The sequence below is a fragment of the Apteryx mantelli genome, chromosome 1, assembly GCF_036417845.1.
Source record: "Apteryx mantelli isolate bAptMan1 chromosome 1, bAptMan1.hap1, whole genome shotgun sequence".
In the NCBI taxonomy this organism is placed as follows: domain Eukaryota; kingdom Metazoa; phylum Chordata; class Aves; order Apterygiformes; family Apterygidae; genus Apteryx; species Apteryx mantelli.
The window spans coordinates 161,387,364-161,408,096 of record NC_089978.1 but is presented as its reverse complement, the minus strand read 5'-3'; the positions used below and the strand labels follow the sequence as shown (position 1 = coordinate 161,408,096).

Here is a 20,733-nt window from a genome sequence, read left to right as displayed (position 1 = left end):
GGTGGTAGCTATGATCAAATAGACAATTTGTCTTCTTACAAGGAGTCAGATTTAAGCAAGAGGCTGTTTAATTTGTGCAATGGGCTTAAAGCTACATTCTACACTTCAGCTGCAACCAAAGAGTTACAGGAAAAGAAAGAGCCACAACAACATTTGTGCAGTCATTTATCGCTGGCATTTAACATCCATTATATTTAAGAAACAGCTTGCATAAATGACTTTTCACCACAATTGTATCACAAACAAAATTTAATGCATATGAAACCTCACAAGTACTTATATTTCAACAAAGAAAGCTGCTACAAAATAGCATCTTGTTTATCAAAGACGGTTTCAAAGTTGAGACACACGCATTTCAGCCATGAAAGTGTAAACATCATGCAACACAAGACATTTAATGTTTCAAACAGACATTGCATCTGTTTAATAAAAATTAAGATACATTAAACAATCATTGGAAATATTGGCCATGCTGTCAAACGCCCTTCGCAAGTCGCCTTAATTGCCAAATAAAACCCAATAACAAATCCTCATTCTGAGTATCTTCTAGTAAAAACTAGTATGACAGTTTACATTAAAAGCCAATAGTCACACTAAAACTTATTTTACACTAGAATGCATATAAAGTATTATGATAAAAATTTATAAATGTTCTTCTAATTTTCATAAAAAGCTTCTTTTGGCCGAGGGTTCAAAACAGTTTAGCTATTTCCAAAGATGTAGCAAATCACTAAGATTTAATTCCTCTTAATTGCTTTTGAAATGCATTCTTCTCTTGATGATGTTGAATTACTTGTCAAAATTTCATATTCATCTGAACAAACCTGTTTTACCTAGCGGCACAATTGGTATATTCTAGGAGTTCCTTTCCTTCTCAGGTTTTTCAGGCTTCAAGAAAAACAGTTCCCTTTAAAATATGCATTCATCTTTATTTTGTGCAATATTTCTTACAAGGGATAGAACACAAGTGCACTAGAACTTTTTTCAGTAACAACACATTTTGAAGAAAGTTTTTCATACCACGTACATGTGGCCAAAGGCCTTGGACATTCTGAGCAACGACTGACTAGAAGTCATTTCCCTTAAAAAGGATACACAATTCTGTAAAAAGAGACTACAAAACCACAGTGCTAATAATGCCCAGGTTTTTTTAGACCTTTATGATAGACATATATACACAATTTGTGGCACATTAAGCTTTTATGGGTAAATATTTGTTTCTTAATAAAAATAGATTGTAATATAAAATATTAAAAACAAGCTATTTAACTTGTACCACATGGACTTTATATATTTGGCATTTAAAAAGGACCACTGTATGATAATATATTAAAAGATCATTTTCAAGTAAGTTATGATTCAGTTTTCATAGACAAGAACACATCTATACTAGAGTATTCTAGCACTATCTATTCCCAGTAATCTGAAATATGCAAAATATAGCATGGAAGTAAACATCAGAAAGTTTACATATACTTCTCAATTTCAGACCTGTTTTCTGTATGCAAAATTCCTGTTGTCTTAAATGGGAACTAAGTATTGGGGCCTATTCCAAAGAATTTGGGCAAGGCTGAAGTATTTCCCACAGAGGCCCAGTGAAAGTCAATCTAATCACTTAGAGTGCTTAGATTTTCAAGAACAATTAACAGTTTGGATTCTTGCTTTCAGAACCAAGAGTACCAAAAATACCCTTTGAAAAGCTTGTGCCCTCATCCAACAGACTACAGAAAGGTAAATTGCTCTGTTGTACTCAGTAAGATTACTCTCAAAGTTAAGTCCCTGTGAGAACAAAGGTCTGAAAGCCTTTACTCAGAAATACTTAATACCCAATTAAGATCAAGGATCAGCATATAACATATTAGAGCAGATTAGACTTCTGAGATCTGCATGACTTCCGTTGGATAAACAAAATGCTTACAGACATTATATACAGACATTTATTTTTCCATGATCATTTTTTTCTTAGAAGTTTATTGTCAATCCCTCAATTACAATTGACAAGCTCTGAGTAGTTCCTGCTTTAAACAGTGAACTCTTCTTCTGTAACTGCTCTATTCAAAACAGCTTATAATACTGGCATTCCTTAATGTAACATAGGCTAAGTTCTGGTTCCAGTAATTGCAAGAGTACCAGAACTTGACCAAATATGAACCTGTTCTTGGTTACAAAAGCAGTTATATTACACTTTTTGCTTCAAAGTCTTTTTGCTTCAAAGTCTTTTCAAAAAAAGAGAAGTGTTTTATTAGGTGTTATCCTAAAATATATACATAAACATAATAAATTTTATCTAGAATTATTTTGTCACATCATAATTGCATCAGTATATGTAAATATATTTAAGTTTTAAAAAATTGATTATATTTTAATGGTGGCAAAACAGTAAGTACTTTGCCATCTCTTCCCCACTGCAAGTCATTATAAATGCTTGCCTTGGAAGCCAATATTTTACTGGCTATTTTAAGTGATACAATCCATTACACAGATTTAGTCTATTAAAATATATATACTTGAAATTAATTTCTTTCCAGTGGATTTCAGAAACTTTATCTGCATACATTTTTACAAGATCTGTCTCCCTCATTAATAGTCACTGGAGTGGGTTATTCATAGTAGGGAAATCAGATCACAGTGTCTCTATTATAAAGAATGAAGGGAGAAGAATAGGGTACAGAAATAGGTCACATTTTTCAATTGGCAGGTGCTTCTGTTTCTGCTTTCCCCCTTGGTGCTTCAGAAAAAAGTAGTTTCCTAAGTATGCTTGCATAGAATGGTCCATACACTTGTTTATTAAAGTTTACAATGCTTGCATACTGAGATCCAACAAACTCCATCTCTGTCTGAATCACAGAAAGGCCTCCTGGCATAGTAGGCATACATTTTTGAAAGCTCGGAAGAGCAAGCAAGCTTTTCATGAAAAACTGGATTCGTTTATCTGAAACGGAATATAAAGTATGTTCAGAACACATGTAAATCCAAGATGAAGCCACACTCGTTTTACAAGCACCCTGCACATTAGCACAGCAAGAAAGCCAACAATGTAGACAAATACTTTCTCATGCCCTCACTGCAGTGAGAAACAATACTGAAAACTTCTTACATTAAGAGTTGGCTCCTGCAAGGTAGAAACAGCATAAGCATATTGAAACAAAATTACATGACCTAATATGAAGTAGATTACCTAAAGAAAATAGAAAGTAAGTTTAAATGCAGAGTTGACAGAGGGAGACCGAGTATCACTCATTTTCCAAATTCTCCTCTGAAATCCTAGCACTTCTAGGTTTGTTTGTAAGGACACTTTATTTTTAAGTTATTTCTAGCTGTGACTAACCATGCTCTGCAATACAACAAGAACACAGTCTATGGGTAAACAACATTTCTTCACTCTTAATTGACCCAGTATTTTACTGTAGTGCAAAAGTGCTTTTTAAAAATAGACAGCCGATTAAACTTGCTTGAGAAACTTTAAGGTTAACCTAACAATTTATATACAGATACATACAGTAAGACAATTATATATTCTCTTACTAACCAATTAAGGAACTGACAGGATTGTTCTCCTCAACAATACTAGCAATTTGACCCATTAAGTTATTCTGCATTTCTGTATTAAGAGTGGGGAGGCCTCTTTCAGAGAGGGACCGGTTCACTTGGCTGCAAATCTGGACACTGATAGCATTCAGAGCCTCCTTCAAATCAAAAGTTCTGGAAGAAAAAAGAAAAAGAATTAGCTTTTGCAGTTCCTGTAGCATAGTTTACAAGTTTTTTAAACTCATTCCTCTCCTTTCCCACTGCTATTTTCAAGATGCTCCTTGCAATGAGAAAATTTAGGAAGCTTATCATTTGCTTTTGCAGATTTACATCCATAGATACAGGACCCATTACCATCTGCAACATAAAATAAGGATGCTAATTGGGATGCAAATGGGAAAGTTATTTTAATATGCAGCATCAAATAACACCAGTTCACTTTGATCATATACATAAGTATTTCCCTGGGCTGGATTCATAGCATATCATAAGGAAAGTGAAACAGTTTCCCACTCTTCAGTGAGACTCTAGCAGACAGCAGCAGATTTGCTCGTAGCGTGAGCGGCAGCAGAAATATCAGCAACCAAATAGCTTAAACTACCTTTAGAACAAGTTTGAAGCAACTGGCAAGACAACTTTGTGAACGTACTGCCACAGTCTCTCCTCTATTGGAAAGAGAGGCTAATAAACTTTAGTGCTATCCTCCAAATTCAGGAAGTTAAAAGGTCAAGATTAAAAGTTCAATTAAAATATAACTTTGAAAACATGTACTTAATACATGCAGTGGACATATGGTAGTGAATATAGATATAGATTATTAAGATTCATTATCATCCTATCATTATCAGGTACAAGCTATGACATTTTAACTGTTTCTTACATTTTTCAGATGCACCTGGTATCTTATCTCCTATGTAAAAAAAAAAAAAGTGATAAACAAGGCCTTACTTCTTGTTCATGCCTTCAAGAAGAGGAAAAGAGGTCCTTTTCAGTTGATCAGCAAGATCTGGCACATTTACAATTGCTGCACCCACTGTATTGTTTGTTATGAGACACACACAAGCTATGATTTTTAATTGATTTAGCTTTTCTCTCAACTCCTGAAGACGAACTTCATCTGTTATTAGAGTCTAGAATTGAAACAGCAATATCAATTTAGAAATACAGAAGGAGAGAGGCAGGGATAAGGACAGAGAAGAGATTTTTGTAAAGCATTAATCATTTTAATCACAAATATGCCAAATCAGAAGAGGCAGCAACTGAAACACCTTGAATAGGTAGTATTGCAGAAAGCAGCATTACATGCAAGTACTAGAGGTGTGTCTGTGGTAGGGAGGAAAGGCGATACCTCCAGTGCAAAAAAACTATGAGGACACTGCATATTTTTTTCTAATCACTACTCACAGCAATCTGTGGTCCTCAATTCAGCGCAAGATGCAGAATGCTCAGGGGATCCAGAGGACATTGTAGTGATTTGTTACAGTCTTGGATTCAGCTGTATCTTTTGGAAAGTGTCATAATCTGAAGCACATGGGCAGTGATGAGCAACTCTGTATGACAACCACTAGTTCAACTGCCAGAGAGGCTGGAGTGATCTGTAGCCTGCTACAGGCAAAAAGCCAATTGCTCAGACCAAGATTGTAAATAAATTTCACAGCAAGATAAAGCTGGAGTGTTTTATTTAAGATAAGAGCTCATCCTAAGCAAAACACTTCACTGAGAAACACAGGGGCATTAGCCTTCAGCTGGTTCATAGTAATTCATACTATGACAAGCTAGATCCACAAGAGAATACCTGTGTCTAGCTCATACTCAAAACTGGGATGCAGGTAAGAAAGGTGGCTTCTTTTCCTTCTACTCATCCAGGGCACTAAGAACATTCTCATATAGGTCACAAATTCTCTGCCAGGCCGCTACAGATATAGCTCAGGCTCCCACTATGCAGATGATACCTGTAGCCCTGACTGATGGCCAATTTCAAACCAGCTCCACTGAAAGTTGCAGAGGTCAGTATTCAGGTGTTGGAGGGAGAACTGAATAGTGATGCTTGAAGCAACTAGTTTACTTGCACTAAGAAAGGGCGAGTACCTAATTTGGAGGGTCACGATTTTTTAATCAACTGTTATAAAGCATGAGTGATTCTTTCAGCCTGATCCCACCAATTCTTGCTGCTGCTAAGATAACAAAATGCTATAGTCTGCTCTCTCAAAAAGAGACACAGAGCCAAGTGCTGTCAGTACAAGCCCTGGCCTTTGATCATGGCCAAGACTACTCTTAGAGTACTCTACCCTTAGGTAGAGTAGTGAGCTATGATTGGACATACAGGAAAAAAAAATTAAACATTTCTAGTTGTTGACTTGCCCATATCACATTTCTGAAAACATGGCTAGAGTATACTCTATTTCCAAATTTACTACTCGGATGTAAAAAAAAAAAAAAAAAAAAAAAAAAAGAGAGAGAGAGAGAGAGAGAAAGGAGAATTATATTTCCTCTGCTGTCATTACTAGCAGGATTATTACTATACCAATATTTTCATATAGTTAGAAATTTGAGAACACTGGAATACACTTACCTCTGGAATTGTTTTGTGATAATCCCACTGTAACAGTTTCAAGTAGCCATTGTTTAGCACCAGTGTAGGACTAAGATTTGGTTTAGAACTACTATCAGCACCAGGGGATGAAGAAGATTCATCAGAAGTAGAAGACAATTCATCTTCTATTGATTCCTTTATCCATTCTGTTGTGAGATCCAGAGCACCTAAGCATTGCAAACCAGCACAGATTTATTGTATCCTTTGATAAAAGTAAGCAGTAACTTGAGAAGAGTTACATACACAGACATGATTATTGAACTTCTGAAGCCTAAACAACATAGTGGACTGTTCAGTTCTCACAAAAGCCAGTTCTCTTCCCCACTTTTTTCACTAACCATCTCCATTGGTTAGCTGAATCTTCTAGATAGCTTGTTTGAACCCAGCAACAGATCGTTAGCTTTAAGCCAAGATTTTGGGGAGAAAAGCCTCAATAGAGTCTGTGCAGGTTCCCAAAGCATTTTTATTGTTCAGAGAGGCCACTTAGCTGGGGGGGGGGGGGTGTACAGGACTGGAAAGAGAGGAAGCGAGGGGACATTAACAGCATTTGTTTGTTGTTAATACAGTTAAAGAACTCTTTCGCAGGCTGCATATACAAGCACTGTAGGCCACATCAGTGGCTCAGGAATTACATTTTAGAAACCCCTGCTCCAGATCTAAGTTTACTTTTTTCTTCCCCTTTCAAAATACATTTTCTTAAGGACAGCTTAGCTATAGTATATAAACCCTGTAACAGTGGATTCAAGTTGACTTTGCATTATCTAAATAGATTTTCCTTAAGGAATGCATTTTGCTTTATTAAAAAAAAATTGATCTTGTCTCATCTTACTTTCAGGTACACTGTTTTTTTCCATGTTTACTTCTGACTAACAGACTTGCTGGGTACAAAAGAGATAAGAGTCTCATCTTTCAGCATGTGAAGCTTCCTGCTCCAGACAGAAAGAGTCATTGTGCTTGTCTTCCACACACCAACCAATTTAGCAAATACAAATTTGTCAGAAAGTAACCCAGATTACAGATAAGCATACCTAATAGCAAGTTAAGCAATTGACTGTTGGTAACTTGCTTGCCAAAGAAATCCTACACTCCTTAGATCTCTCAAAGGAATGGAGTTTTCCCCCCTCTAAATTAACTACAATTGACAGGCTTTTTTTTTTTTTCCCGCCCCCAAGTCTGGCTATTTAAAGACATCCTTTTAGTGACATATGTAACAACACCTACTTGGTGTTTCTTCAAGTATTTCCTGGAATTTTGTTCTTTCATAGTCCACCAAATTGCGCTGAAGATACGGCCGAAGGTTTTGAATTGTATAGTTAGCCATATCCATTTTCATTAGGTCCAGAACATGGAATATTTGTCTGAAAGATGAGAGAGAGAATTTAAAAGTCCAACAGTTAGGATGGTCTCTGTTGATCTTAAACAGTACACATGAGATATACCTACATTAGCACTGTAACTCCAATTCTGGAAGGAGTAAACTCCATTATTAGTACTTCAGTGCAAAAGCCATCAAAAGATATAACATTATCTACTCAACTCCTTCAAATATCCTGAAAAGTATTGCATGTAAGTCTTAGTATAAGTTACAGAGAACAGGACAAATATGTTGTCTAACTAAACACTACAAGCCAGTAATAGAAATAGAAGCGTTTTCAAGAATTGTATCAGTTGGTACATTTCAGCCCAGATGAAAGATTTTAACTTTTTTGCCATGAGAAACAATCCTTCTGACCCAGTTGTTTTGGTCCTCGTATATGATCCAAGTTGCAATAAAAACATAATAGAGCAGTAACCACCATTTACTCTCAGTAATACAATATGCCCAAGCAGACACAAGCTGGTTTCTGCACTTTAAGCAAGTGTGTTACTCAACTTCCAATAATAAGATCTTCATTAATGAAATGTCAAGTCCAGAGCCTGGCCTCCCAGAGGAAGCATGCAATTAATAGTTCAAGAAGGATCAGTAAGAATGTTGCCTTTAACTTTTGTAAGGGTGAGTAAGACTGAAACAGCAGTCTCAAAAACACCACAGATTACCACGGATTGCTGTGAGAGTGCTTCAGAGTTGCTAGCTTTCGATCTGGCTGTTTCATTAAAAAGGAAGGTATACATAACATGTCAGTCACCATGTGCGTCATAGCCCCTCCCTCTCAATGCTTCTCCCAATAAAAAAAAGAAATCCTTTAATTTGAAAATAGGTATTGCCACTACTTGCTATTAGCAGTTCCCTTCTCACTTCCTAGGCACGCTCTCTTTCGGAGTAAGAGTATTCCTCGTATAAAAATGAGGGGGTGGGAGAAAAACCCCAAATACCAACCTCAATAACTCTACGATATTGCCAGTTGCTTTTAACTGTTTTATATCATTATCTCTTATTGGAGCACACAACTTTCCCATAGTGTTGATGATATAGTTTGCTAGTCCATGAATATCAACAGCGTTATGCTCTGCCTGCTGTCTTATAAGATCTGTATCTAGAACTTCACAGATTTGATTTTGAATCCTGTTTGCTCCAGGAGTCAGAAAGGAAAGAAGAATCTAAAGGAGGAAAAAAATGAAAAAGAAAAAACTGATCAATAAATCCTTAAACATTTAGCTAACATAGTGAAATAAAATTTTACTAATAGTATGTCAAGCACATTTAGTTGACTAATGAGATACATTAAGACTAAAAATTATCTAAGGTAGCAGGGAAAAAAGCTGTTGAAATGGTCACAGCACAGTTCTGCAAAAATACCCAAAACCTGTAAATCAGAAAGCATGTCAACAATTGGACTCTTTCAAAAACTTGGAGACCTCCCTGTAAAACAAAGTCAAACATTTACTGACTTAAAATTTTAAATGACTTAACATTGTGCCAGGATTGAGGATTCGTGCGTTCCCTTGTGTGACGATCATAAAGAATAGATGTATTTAGGCAGGTACGGGCAGGTTTCTACTCTTGTTCATACTCTGAACTCATAGTATGTTGCTGAACGGAGATTAATAGAGATGTGCAGCTTAGAGAAAAGAGCCGACTTGCAGCTGATGATCCTGCAAAGCTTAGTGGACATATAGCTATTTGTACATGCTGCTGTCTGTGCATCTGTGCAGTCATATTTGTAGTTAATACAAAAACACTATAAAGACAGGCCTATTATAGTTCCGAATAATCACTGTTTCATCTTAAAAGCAAGAACTTGAAGGTGCTTTAGATTGACTATGAGTAAACAGACCTTCAGTGAAGTACAAGACCCTCAAACTTAAGCTGCCAAAACAACTAGGGGGAGGCACATGCAAAAACAAAAAAACTTTACCTCCTTAATTTCTGCAAAGAGCTTGATAGCATGTTCATATTCTGGAGGATCTTCATTCAGTTCTGATTCCAAACAATCCCAAAATGCCTTGTGTAGAATTTGTTTCACTGTGCCCACAAAGCTGCAGAATAAGTCAGCTGGCATTAGAAAACAAAACGGATTCCCGACAGATAGATTTCAACATTGGTAAAAAAATGTTTTAGATTAGCCTAGTGGCTTGTTGGGAAACACGCATCACATTGCTAACTAACATGACCTGCAACGATATCTGTCTTGGGCTGTGGATCACCAGCTCCCAGACCATGACCTGAGCTAAGAAATTTCCTAAAACACTTATTGCAGAAAGTTGTGCTGACAGTTCAGAGGTAGGTAAAGAGAATTTACCTTGCCTTTTTCTTATCAACTTTGTATTGGTTTTCCTAACCTGGTGCATTATGTGCTAAGCTGTCTCAAAACTATTCTCTGTCACATAATCAATTATCAGTTAAGGGACTTAGGCAATTAGAAATCTTTTTGCAAGTTTTCCTCAAAGGGAAAAACAGGTTCCATTTTAAAAGATGCCGAACATTTTCGAGCAAGAACGTTTTCATCACCTACTTCTCACTTTCTCTAGATCTCCAGATATTTCTGCATCTTTTCTGGGGTAGCTTAGAGCTGTGTTCATAATGAGCTATATGTTCTTCTCATAATTGGACCAGTGAACTAATGAAATGGTGGGCTTCTTCGTAGGTGTTCATCTTTTCCACAGAACTTGGAGCTGCACAAAAGACTGATACTGTTCATCTTCACAATGAAACTTCATATTGCATTGCTTTCATCTTCCACATTACACTTAAGACAAAGCATCATATGCTCCAAGACAGTACATCAACTCAGCTAGACTACAACACATGTTCCAAGAAAGACAACTTTGACTGTGACTCCTGGAGTTATGGTATACAATCTGCAACCTTCCAAGATGCTTTCTGTTATCTGCTCCTCTACTTCTCTCTTCACAAGCCCAGTTTTCCTTTTGGCAAAATTCAGGCTCTTACCTGTTCTGTGGGAGGTCTCCATGTTTTATGCAAAAGTTTGCATTTACAGCAATTTCATGAGCTAGAGTCAAGTTTGTCAGATTTCTTGCAGCTGCCATCAGTTCATCAAATGTAACCATCTTGGGAGGACTTGCTGCTGGGACAAACAAGATAAATTCAAGTCAAAAGACTATAGTAGATAAGTACAATTGAAAATATTAAAATTAAGCAGCCTAACTGCAAGTAACAAGTCAAGAAGTTTTACTTCTTGCTAAGTGGACTCTAGCAGTTTACAAAAAGCAATTTAGGATTATCCAGTCTTTATATCTTCTTAATACACTAACTCAGTGAACTCTCAGCTCATCCAGGCCAGGAGGAGGGACGACATAAACCTTATGATATTTTGAAGTGCAGTCTTTCCTCTTATTTCTGTATCTTATCTAAGATATCTTTTCCCTTTAAAACAGGAACTTATGCTTCTCAGATCGCCTATTGACTGTTATGCAAAACTCAACATACTTAAAGCATGGGCAGTAAGAGAGACCAGACATGCATTATAATCCTGAGCACATGATAATGGCTAAATTGTGATTTAACTGTCAGTAGAGAGGGTTCAGAAGTTACTGGCTTGAGAAAACACACTTATGTTCCTTAGTAGATGCCTCAGATTATACCCCCTTTTTTAACAAAAATGTATTAAGGATATAATAAAAGAAAAAAACTATAATACATTTGAAAGCAAGAGTAAATTCTCAAAGTATCTAAACCCAAAATTCTGTTATTTAATTTAGTATTTGGAATTATGCTTTTGAAGTCTGGTAATGACAGAAGGACAGGGAGCAAACACTAGCTTGCAGCTCCACTAACAAGCTTGCTTTAATACAAGAGTTGAACTTAAACAAATAAAAAAACCCACAAAAAAACACAAAAGAAAGAAGAACCATACATGGTCCGAGAATGCTTACAGACATGAAAATTAAACACATTTTAACCAATATATTATTTATCATTATTTATTCAAAATATCTTCCTTGTGCAAATGTGTGTTTTCTGTTTGATCCTAATATTTTTGTAAAAAAGTAAGATAGATTAACTTCATAGAAATTTATTTAAACGTAACATATTATAAAACTAGAACTACAGATTTAATTTTGAAATGTATGGAGCAAAAGGAAGAAAAACATTCTCCCAATCAGCTAAATACAGTTTTGTGTGCAAAGGGTGGGTACCAGTGGCAAGATTAGTGCAAGACTAGGATGTCCACTGTGGCATGCTTTTCCTTGCACTTTCAGAATTGAAGGAGTGCACAAGCAGACCCCATGGATACGGTTGTTGGTGGTGGTCCACATGCAAGGAGATGCCCTGATCATAGCAGAGAGAAAGCTATACCTTTCTCCCAATACTCTCTCAAACACAAATTCAGAATTCCAAGTTCCATCCAAGACAGCAATAATTTGCCATTTTAATTAATGGGATAACTTAGCCCCATGTGTCTCTATGCACAGTGCAGGTAAGGGCAAAATAGGCTTACAGGCTGGGGAACTGGGTTTGCTTGAAGAATCGCTGTTAAAGCTCTGTCTTGAATACTCAGAGTCACTAGAAGAAGCTGTGCTTTCAGAGAGGCGTGAAGAATCTGAATCACTGCTCTGGTCATCATTGAGAGGCATTCTGATTCACTTTAGCTGGTACAGCAAACCAAAACCTGGAGAGACAAATGCACGTTCCAGAACACCAGCATTTCCTGGAATTTTTTGTTTCTCAAAGTCAGATGTTGACCATTACATTGCAAAACAAACAAACAACCACGAGTTACTACCTTTCTTAAGAAGGTGTTACAGAAAGGATCTGGGTTGTCATGTACAGAATCACACAGCTTTTGATAAGCTCTACCTATTTTGCAAGAGTTTTATATCTGGGCTTCTGCTGTTTCATACCTTAGTATCTCCAACATAACCAGTCTGTAAATTAGTTCTGTTTCAAAAGTAAAAGGCCACCCACCATAATCCCTAAAGCTCCTTGTGGTCAGAATCCATAAATGCATTCCTCATGTTACCATCCCCCACCTAATAATAAAATAACTTGATTTTTTTATTTCACCAGCAAGTGATGTCTTTGCAATTAGCTTCCTTCCACAAACTGAGTACAGTGAGAGTAGGAACTCTGAGGCAAACAGAAGTTGCTGGGGGAGAACAGGAGAAGGGGCAAATAATTCATAGCAGTATGTATCCAGAAGTCTGCAAAGACCCAGCTAAAGCAGCAGGCCGCAGAATCATATTAACAATGGCACAGACCCAGAAATACTCCTCCTAGGGAGGGGCGTGAGCTTTTTTTTTTTTTTTTAAAGCCAAATGGTAACTCTAAAGCTTCTAACATTTCATTCAGCCTACATGACAACATCAAAAAGCGTCATGCTTCACAGTACTTGTCTCCATACAGAAACTGCTTCCCAGGCAAATAACCAGCAACTGCAGAGAATTCGGACAGTTACATAGTACTGATACCCATGAATAATAGTTGTAAGACAGGAAATGAAAAATCCCTTAATCATTAAAATTAGAAACCGGAAGCCAACAGTCTTAATTACTCCCAAAGGAATTTGCCCCAGATACCAAAGCTAGCTGTCCATCTTTCATTATGGCCATGAAATATCCTGTAGTAGAGTTTATGAACATAGTCACCAATGCCAACATCACTAGCTCTTCTCGAACAGGAAGTCAACAAGTCTTCCATCAGCAAGTTTAAGTTAGATACCAAGACGACTTCATTTATGATTAAATAGCACCAACTTCAGAAAGCAAAGAACACTGCACACTGCAACTCTGTCAAACTCGGAAAAAGCCACTTTTGGCAGCAAAAGGATGACCTCTGTGTGTACCTGCGTGAAGAAAAAGGGATGGTGACAAGATTTTTTTTTTGTTTAGTTGGTTATGTAGACACCTAGTCACAGCTTAGAGCGCTTGTTTTTTGGGGGGCACCAGCTCACTCTGGATCAGCCTTTGTAACTTGATGAGGTATTACATTGAGGAATACTCCCTTGTTAATTGAGATAATTAACACTTGTTATGCTTTTATTTCTCAGCCTTCCACAAAAGAAAAGAGTATCCATTTGAGTGTGTTATTTCTGTACTTTTTTAGGCTGGTTTTTGTGGAAAGAATTAAATACATCAGCAAGAACGCTGTCGTCAGTTTATTTACTTATTGGAGAAGTCATGAGATTTTTTGATGAAGGTATAACAGGTCATAGGATAAAGACTTACAGTTTTAGTTGTGATCTTTAATATCATACCTGTTCTATTACAACAGCAAATTTATCATTTCTAACAAAAAATTGAGAGCAACTAGATATTAAGTGATATTGTCTAGACAAGATGGCAAGTTGCAAGTGATCCTGGAAAACCAAATGGCTTTGAGATATTTTTGACTTGAAAATTGTATTTTCCTAAGTTACAATTACAAATGAGTCACTAGCTCATGTTATGCAAGAGACTAAAACCATCTTCCACTAAGATCTGTTGTACAGATGTCAAAGCTAGAACTGATTAGAAATTAATTGTAATAAGTAACCAAACCATAGAAATGCATTCCAGGTGCCTTTTGTGGAACCACTCACCTAAAGATAGCAACCCTACAGAGCCTGCAAAACATTGTATTTGTATCTATTGTTTCTGGATCAATATCAAAACCACCCATTTCCAGGCTTTAATCATGTATAAAGCTCATATATATAACTAACCTGTAAAACATTAGCATTATATGTGGTCCATGATTGGGGAGGGAAGAATCTGTTAGCAGCATATCAACCCACAAGGTAGAAATTCACTTGCCTGGTATGAGCACTTCAGATCACTACTACTTAGATTTAGGTATTAAGAAATGAACATGAAGGCATCAAATGACCATTTAAAAACCCATCCTCACACAATTTTTACATCATCATTTCAAAAACATTTCTTCTCAACTGTCAGTATGTTAATTCTGATAACAGTCTAAAAGATTCAGATTTGCAAGGTGATCCTAGCAAAAAAAGGATGCAATGAGCTGTGGAGGAAAGTCAGCAATACCATATTCCACCATAATCTGGGTGGTCAAGACCACCAAATGGGTAAGGTGGAAATTAAATAAACTTCCATACACAGTAAGTCTTTGCATACTACTCCCAGTAAAGCATCTTTCAGCAACAAATATCTGCATTTCAGAGAGACCCATAACCTATTTTGATGTATTGAGACCACACCTGTTCATACAGTTTTACTAGTACAGTGCTTCAGAGGACTTTGTTTCATTAAGAAGTTCCAACAAGGCAACATGAGACAACATACTGAAAAAAAGATTTCAATCTTTGCCAGAATAAATGGATTTCCCAGTAGGATTTCCCAAGGGGATGGTGAGGGAGAAAATGGGTATATTCTGCAGATTCAGTACATTATTGCTACATTGCAAGTTTAACAGCTATGGAAGGCAGCAAGCACATCAAAGGAAACAAGTGGAATATGCAAGCAGATTCTGGATATGCAATCTAGTGTTTTTAATATGCTGCCCAACAGCTAGAAAGCACAAAGGAAAACATTCATTTGAGTATATCAAAGAAAATCGCAAACTGAAGAAGGCTTTTCTAATTAGTTATAACAATAGAGAACTGAATTATTTAGTACTTTCTTAATAGCACACACTGGAAAAGCTTCTTTTCCTTATGCTTTTGTAGACAGTTTAGGGCTCCTCAGAAGTTATGGAGGGCAAAGTTCATGTGTAATTTTCTATTTAGATTAATACAATTACCAAGTAAAAATTATTTCAGAAAGTCATTTAGCTTTCCAGAATCACTTTGTAACTCACCATCTTGACTAGACAACACCACCTTCTTATTTGTAAGCTGTTCATGGGGAATTACATATTAGGCTGTTGTTTTAACAGACAACTTAATATCCTACCTATTCTATTAAAGTGTCAGACTCTGGTTACAACCTGCTTTACCCTTCCTGTATTAAAAAACAACTAATGCCTACTTTTATTTTAGGTTTGATAGGTTGGCAGTGGATTTCATTTTGCCATATGCTTTTTTTTCTTCTTTCTTTAAAAGAAGTTTCATTTTGCAGTATTTCGAGGATAAATTCTAGGTGTGAGACAAAGCTAAAACAACTTTTAAATGCCCAAAGCATCAGTCCATTTCCTCTTCTCCCTCATAACCAAGCTATTGGTTAATTTAACAGGGAAGAATTAAATTATCATGGATTCTGCTGCTGTTTAGACACAATTTTAGATTATGCCTTTTACTAAACCTGCGACGGAGCACAACATTGCAGTTTCCTGAAGGCATCCTGCTCTTACACAGTCATTACTTCACCCAACTTGATCATTCACTGAGAAGCAACTGGATCGCAAGATCAGGTTAGTTTTAGAGCATCTTCCAGTCACATTCAGCAACACGCTTCTTTACCATTTGGGAGTACCTGGCTCACAACAACTCCCCTCCCCCTGCCCTTTACTCCTAAGTGTTTCTGTTAAGTTATTTTATGAAGCACTTGGAAAGAGGAAGAGGAAGGTTTTGTTTCTCTTCAGATACCTTCAAGTTTTCCCACAGCCCCGCTTTGCTTGAGTGAGACCTCCTTCTGTGCACCCTTTCTAAGCGCTCTGTCCCATTTTACTACCATGAACTTGATTTTGCTTATTCCACTGGGCTTATGCCCTCACTACCTTCCAGCTGGCACCTGCTGGCTCTCCTCTGGGCTAGGGTTTCCCTTTCACAGGCCCCACCTTTGTCAGCACCCGGGCTGCGGTCCCACGGGCCAGGAGGAGAAAAGAGCCTTTGTTAGCAGAGTTACAGCACTGCCTCAGCCCTCCCTTCCCAATTCTGACAGCCTGTGACAGACATTCCCCCCCCCCCCTTGAGCTTTCTAGCTGTGGGGCTTTCCCCTTTCTAATAGGAACAGCTCTTGCTGAAGGGGGGGGAGGGAAGCAAGGGAGATGCACATGCTTTCCAAACGCCTGGTTACAGGGACAGCCACAGCAGTCGCGCTACTGCAGGCGCTGATGCAACGTGCCCACCTCAGGGCCGGGCCGAGGGGCAAAGCCTCCCCTCAGCGGCGGCCCGGGGCGACCCCCCGCCCCCGCCATGTTGCCTCCCCCCACCCGGCCCGGCCTCCCTTCCGGGGGGCAGAGGGGAAGCGCCGCGGGCTCCTCCTCTTCCTCTATCTGTTTAGGCCCGTATCTCCTCCCCCCACGCCATGTTTTTTAAGTTACCAGAGGCAGGAGTTTGGCACTCGCAGACCAAAACAAACAGCGTTTCCAAGGACGGGCCCGGGAGGGGAGGAAGAGAGGAGAGGAGCGGGGGGGACCCTCTCCGCAAACCCCGGGGAAGGCGCCGCGGGGCCGCAAGGACGGCAGCCGCGGCGGGCAGCGGGGACCAGGGGACGGAAAGAGGCGGCCCCGGGGGCAGGGGGCGCGCAGCGGGCCCGGAGGCTGCAAGACCCAGCGGCCGCAGCGGGTGCCCGGGGCCGTTTCGGAGCAGGGCGCCGGGAGGGGAGGGGAGAGCAGAGCAGAACAGAGCAGCCCGGGCAGCCCCCCTCGCCCGGCCGGATCGGTCCAACACTCACCCCACGGCTCATCGCCCGTGCGCCTCGCTGCAGGACAGGACGGCCCGGCCGCAGCCCTACCCCAGCTCCCCCCGGCCACTCACCACGGCGACAGCGGCTCGTCCTGCTCAGCGGCGCTCGCTGGGGCTTTAAACACCCCCCCGCCCCGAGTTATATACCCGGCCCGGACTATTAGTAGCTTCCTTGGGCGCATCCATCTCCTGCCGGGGGCAGGGCGGTGCTTAGCACTTTGCTGCCGGCCGGCAGCGAGCTATTCCGCAGGGCTTGGGTTAACCCTCCCCTACCCCCACACAAATCATCTGTGCGTCCTCATTTTTTCTGGAGCCCAGCGCTAAGCAAGGAGAAATACGAGTTTACAGGGCAAGACGCCTATCCCGCCTCCCCCCCGGCTAAGTGGGCCCTGCCGGCGGGAGGTGGGGGAAGGCGACAGGAGGGGCCGGGTGGTGTTTACGGAAGAGCCGCGTCGATCCGCCCCTCCCCCGAGGGGGCGGGGACTCCGCGCTCAGCCCCGCCTCCGGGGCTACCTCCTCGGTGTGGGGGGGGGGGGGCGGATGGCGGCCCCTCCCCCCTCCCTTCACCCCCGCAGCCGGGGGGACGGTTTGCACATGGCGAGGGGGCGCAAACTGCTTGCCTGCGGCAGGGGAGGAGCGGGCACCGCCGCCCCCGAGCGCCTTGGCCCCGCTCGGCTCCTTGCGCTGTCGAGAAAGCTGTGAAGGTGCCCGCAGGGGTTTCGCTGCACCCCCGCCAGCGCCCCTCCGGCCGCGGGGCGAGGCGCCCCCCGCCGTCTTGGCGTCGGGGGAGCCCCTCGGGGCCGCGTCCGCCGTGGCTCACCGGCCTTGCTCACGGTTGTGGCATTACGAGGCCGGGCGAGCGCCTACGGAGGCGCGGCACCATGAAGCAGCGCGGCGCTATTAGTGTAAATGCTTTGCTTATTGCTGCGTTGGCCTCACCCGTGCAGCCGATTCAGACACCCACGGGGGTAGCAGGGCGTGCCGGGGCCATGGTCCCTTCCTGTCACGGGAGCTGCCTAACACCACTGCCGCACCTGCCCGTAAAACAGGAGAGCAAGTGCTGGCAGTCACCTCTGAGGCAGGTGCTCGCTGCATTGAGCCTCATTCCTCATTAAGGCACAGGCCTCCCCTTCTTGCAGATAATTACTTCATCACTAGCACGTGTGACAAAACTACATGCGGGTAGATGTTGTATTCAGATGGACCAAAGTCTACCATAGGTGCTAGCGATACAGCGAGAGCTCCAAGTGGGGAATGGAGATTGGCCGTGCAAGCATCCTGCGTGGGGTGGAGTGCTTTTCCAAGAGATGCAGAGTTGTGCTGCTTTGTGTCGAGCTTTCAGGGAGATTAGATGGGATTAAGTTGAACAGCCTAATAGCTTCCATAAGGAAGAGGATGTTTTAAGTAGCTGTGTTTGCACTACTTTGCCCTAGTTTTTGCATGTCACATGGCAGCAGCAGTGTGAGAGAAGCTCAAAAGACCTTTGGGAAAGACTATCTGTGATGGCTTACCGCTGGAGTGCCTTGTACAGGACTCTTTTCACTGCCAAGGATGTATTTTTTAATTGTTTTTACATCTATTTTAGCTTGAATGCCACCTGAAAGGTATGGGAGTGGGGGAAACCTGAGTTCTGTTTTTTGCTGTGAGGGCTGCCAATGCCTTTTACTAACTAACTGGCTGTATCATGTAAAACCGCATAAATAGTACTTGCAGCAAACACCAAGGCCCAGTACTTCTTCCCTTCTGTTGGAGCACCCATCCAGTTTTTCAAGGTCCGTTTTGTGTGTTCTGCGCGTGTGGACCAGTGATTCTGTAATCTAGTGGTGCTCAGTGGCCCAATTTCCACAGAGAGGACAAAGAATGCCCTAGCTCCACCAAGTAGACTAGCTTGTAAACATTTATATAAAAGGTCAACTTTAAAGGGAAAGGTATTTCAAAACAGGTAGTGTTGCACCCTGCAACACTGAGCATTGCATGGAATTCCAGACAGGGATGGTTTTAAAAAACATTTTTTTAGCTGTTAAAGTGCCCCTCTTCCCCCCGAGAGCGTGCTTTTTGTCTTGGAGCCCATTCTGAAGTATCCAGCTTTCTTCATCTCTCTATATAGAGATGTATCTGTATATATAGCTGAGGCACCTACGACATGCTTCAAAATTCCACTCCAGAGGCCAAGAAGTTAGATTCTACAGTAGTCAGCACTTAACCACTTTCTTGGTTTCTATTCCTTCATGATCCAGAGACAATGATGCTATAGGCCATTATATGGATCTTGACATAGATTCCTTACTGTGGAGGATTTACTGCACAGAGAAACGACACTCATTTTGCAACGTCTAAGTCTTCTGCAATGTCAAGCAACATAATTGTACTGCCTTTAAATCTGTTCTGGCCAATTATGAAGATCAATGTCCATGTGTCTTTATGGCATACGCAGGCAGAAGTTTCACTGGTGTCTCCAGTTGGCCTTAGTTCTACACCTTTCACTAGCAAACTGCTGTAAATTCAAATGAAGGACTATTTTGTGCTCAGCCTTTGCAGCAAGTTAGCTCATAACTTTTCCTTCCTGTTACCAGTAAAACTGGCATGGACAAGAAAGCCTACAATTAATGCACTGCTTTACCCAGCAAAAAGCAACACAGCAACTGAGTGGGTAAGGAGTGCAGCTGCACCTGGCCCCTCAGGTCAGAAATGTCCCAGTATGCGGCTAACGACGATGGCCAGTGTGGAAGGAGAAGGAAAGGGCAGGGCATGTTGTTGTTTACACCAGGGCCCATGACAACTAAATTGAGAACATAACTTGAAGTCACAAGATATTTTGCCCTAATCCTAATAACTGAGCCAGGCAGACTGGCTTTAGCTCTAACGGATGGATGTTAAAACTCTAGGCTGACTGAGACCATCAGGCCCAGATAATAGGCTCAAGAGTGAGAAAAGAAGTCTACAAAGCAGGTGTAAGGATGCTTTCTCAGCTTGCTCTTCAGCTGAGTTTCCTGTATACCAGGAGGAAATCAGTCCTGTGAGAAGCAGACAGGATTTCTGCTGCTTGCCACTGAAGTATTCGGCTTCAGATTCACATAGTGGCAGAGGCAGGACAGGATACTGAAGCTTCTGAGAGAAATGAGCACATCAGTAAACTACCCAACCACTCTAGTCTGCAGTATCTTGCTACTTTATCACCTCAGCAAATTCCTCATGCACACTCCCCTCAGCACTAGTAATCTCTCTCTCTGTACAGAGGGAAAAAACAAGTTTGACTTACTGAGTCAAATACAATGAGGAGTTGTTTGTAGAATGGTATTTTTGATCAGCAAGAAATAGTTTGTATTGGCTCCTTGGTAAGAAAAAGTCTTAGCTAGTCTTTTAATGAAAGGCAGCACACTGAAGCTACAAAACTAACCCTTGCCAAGCCATTTTCTTTATTTTGGGGTTACTCTCTGCTAGAAACAATTATTAAAAATTATTCTCAGTCCTTTGCTGAAACATTTTCCTTGTCACTGCCAACCTGGAGAAGGAGAAGCAGTACACCGGTTATCTACACTACCTTACTACCTGAAATAGATTTACAACCCTTGATGCTTACCATTGATGATCTTCTTGATTATTGCCTCTGATAACACCCATAAGGCTGAGTTCTTATGGTCAGCTCTCCGAAGTAAATGGCTTCAAGAGCCCAAATCCTTCATCTTAGGTTACTGCAAGAAA

General features: G+C 40.7%; 1 protein-coding gene across 5 annotated transcripts; it reads right to left on the bottom strand.

The window, feature by feature from the left end:
- Positions 1 to 908: 908 nt before the first annotated feature.
- TCP11L2 (t-complex 11 like 2) lies at positions 909 to 17,155 on the bottom strand. 5 transcript variants are annotated; one of them, XM_067308709.1, is made up of 10 exons: positions 17,104 to 17,140; positions 11,962 to 12,132; positions 10,452 to 10,587; positions 9,418 to 9,538; positions 8,439 to 8,659; positions 7,343 to 7,479; positions 6,101 to 6,288; positions 4,477 to 4,658; positions 3,530 to 3,702; positions 909 to 2,932 (listed from the first exon to the last, which is right to left on the bottom strand). In XM_067308709.1, exons 2-10 carry the CDS (start codon positions 12,095 to 12,097, stop codon positions 2,688 to 2,690), a joined length of 1,539 nt encoding a protein of 512 aa, XP_067164810.1. In that variant the 5' UTR covers positions 12,098 to 12,132; positions 17,104 to 17,140; the 3' UTR covers positions 909 to 2,687. The 5 variants fall into 5 exon arrangements, with proteins under 5 accessions (XP_067164810.1, XP_067164830.1, XP_067164817.1 ...); XM_067308729.1 differs by having other exon boundaries at positions 10,452 to 10,584; XM_067308716.1 differs by lacking the exon at positions 17,104 to 17,140 and adding an exon at positions 17,021 to 17,084.
- Between the last annotated feature and the right edge of the window lie 3,578 nt (positions 17,156 to 20,733).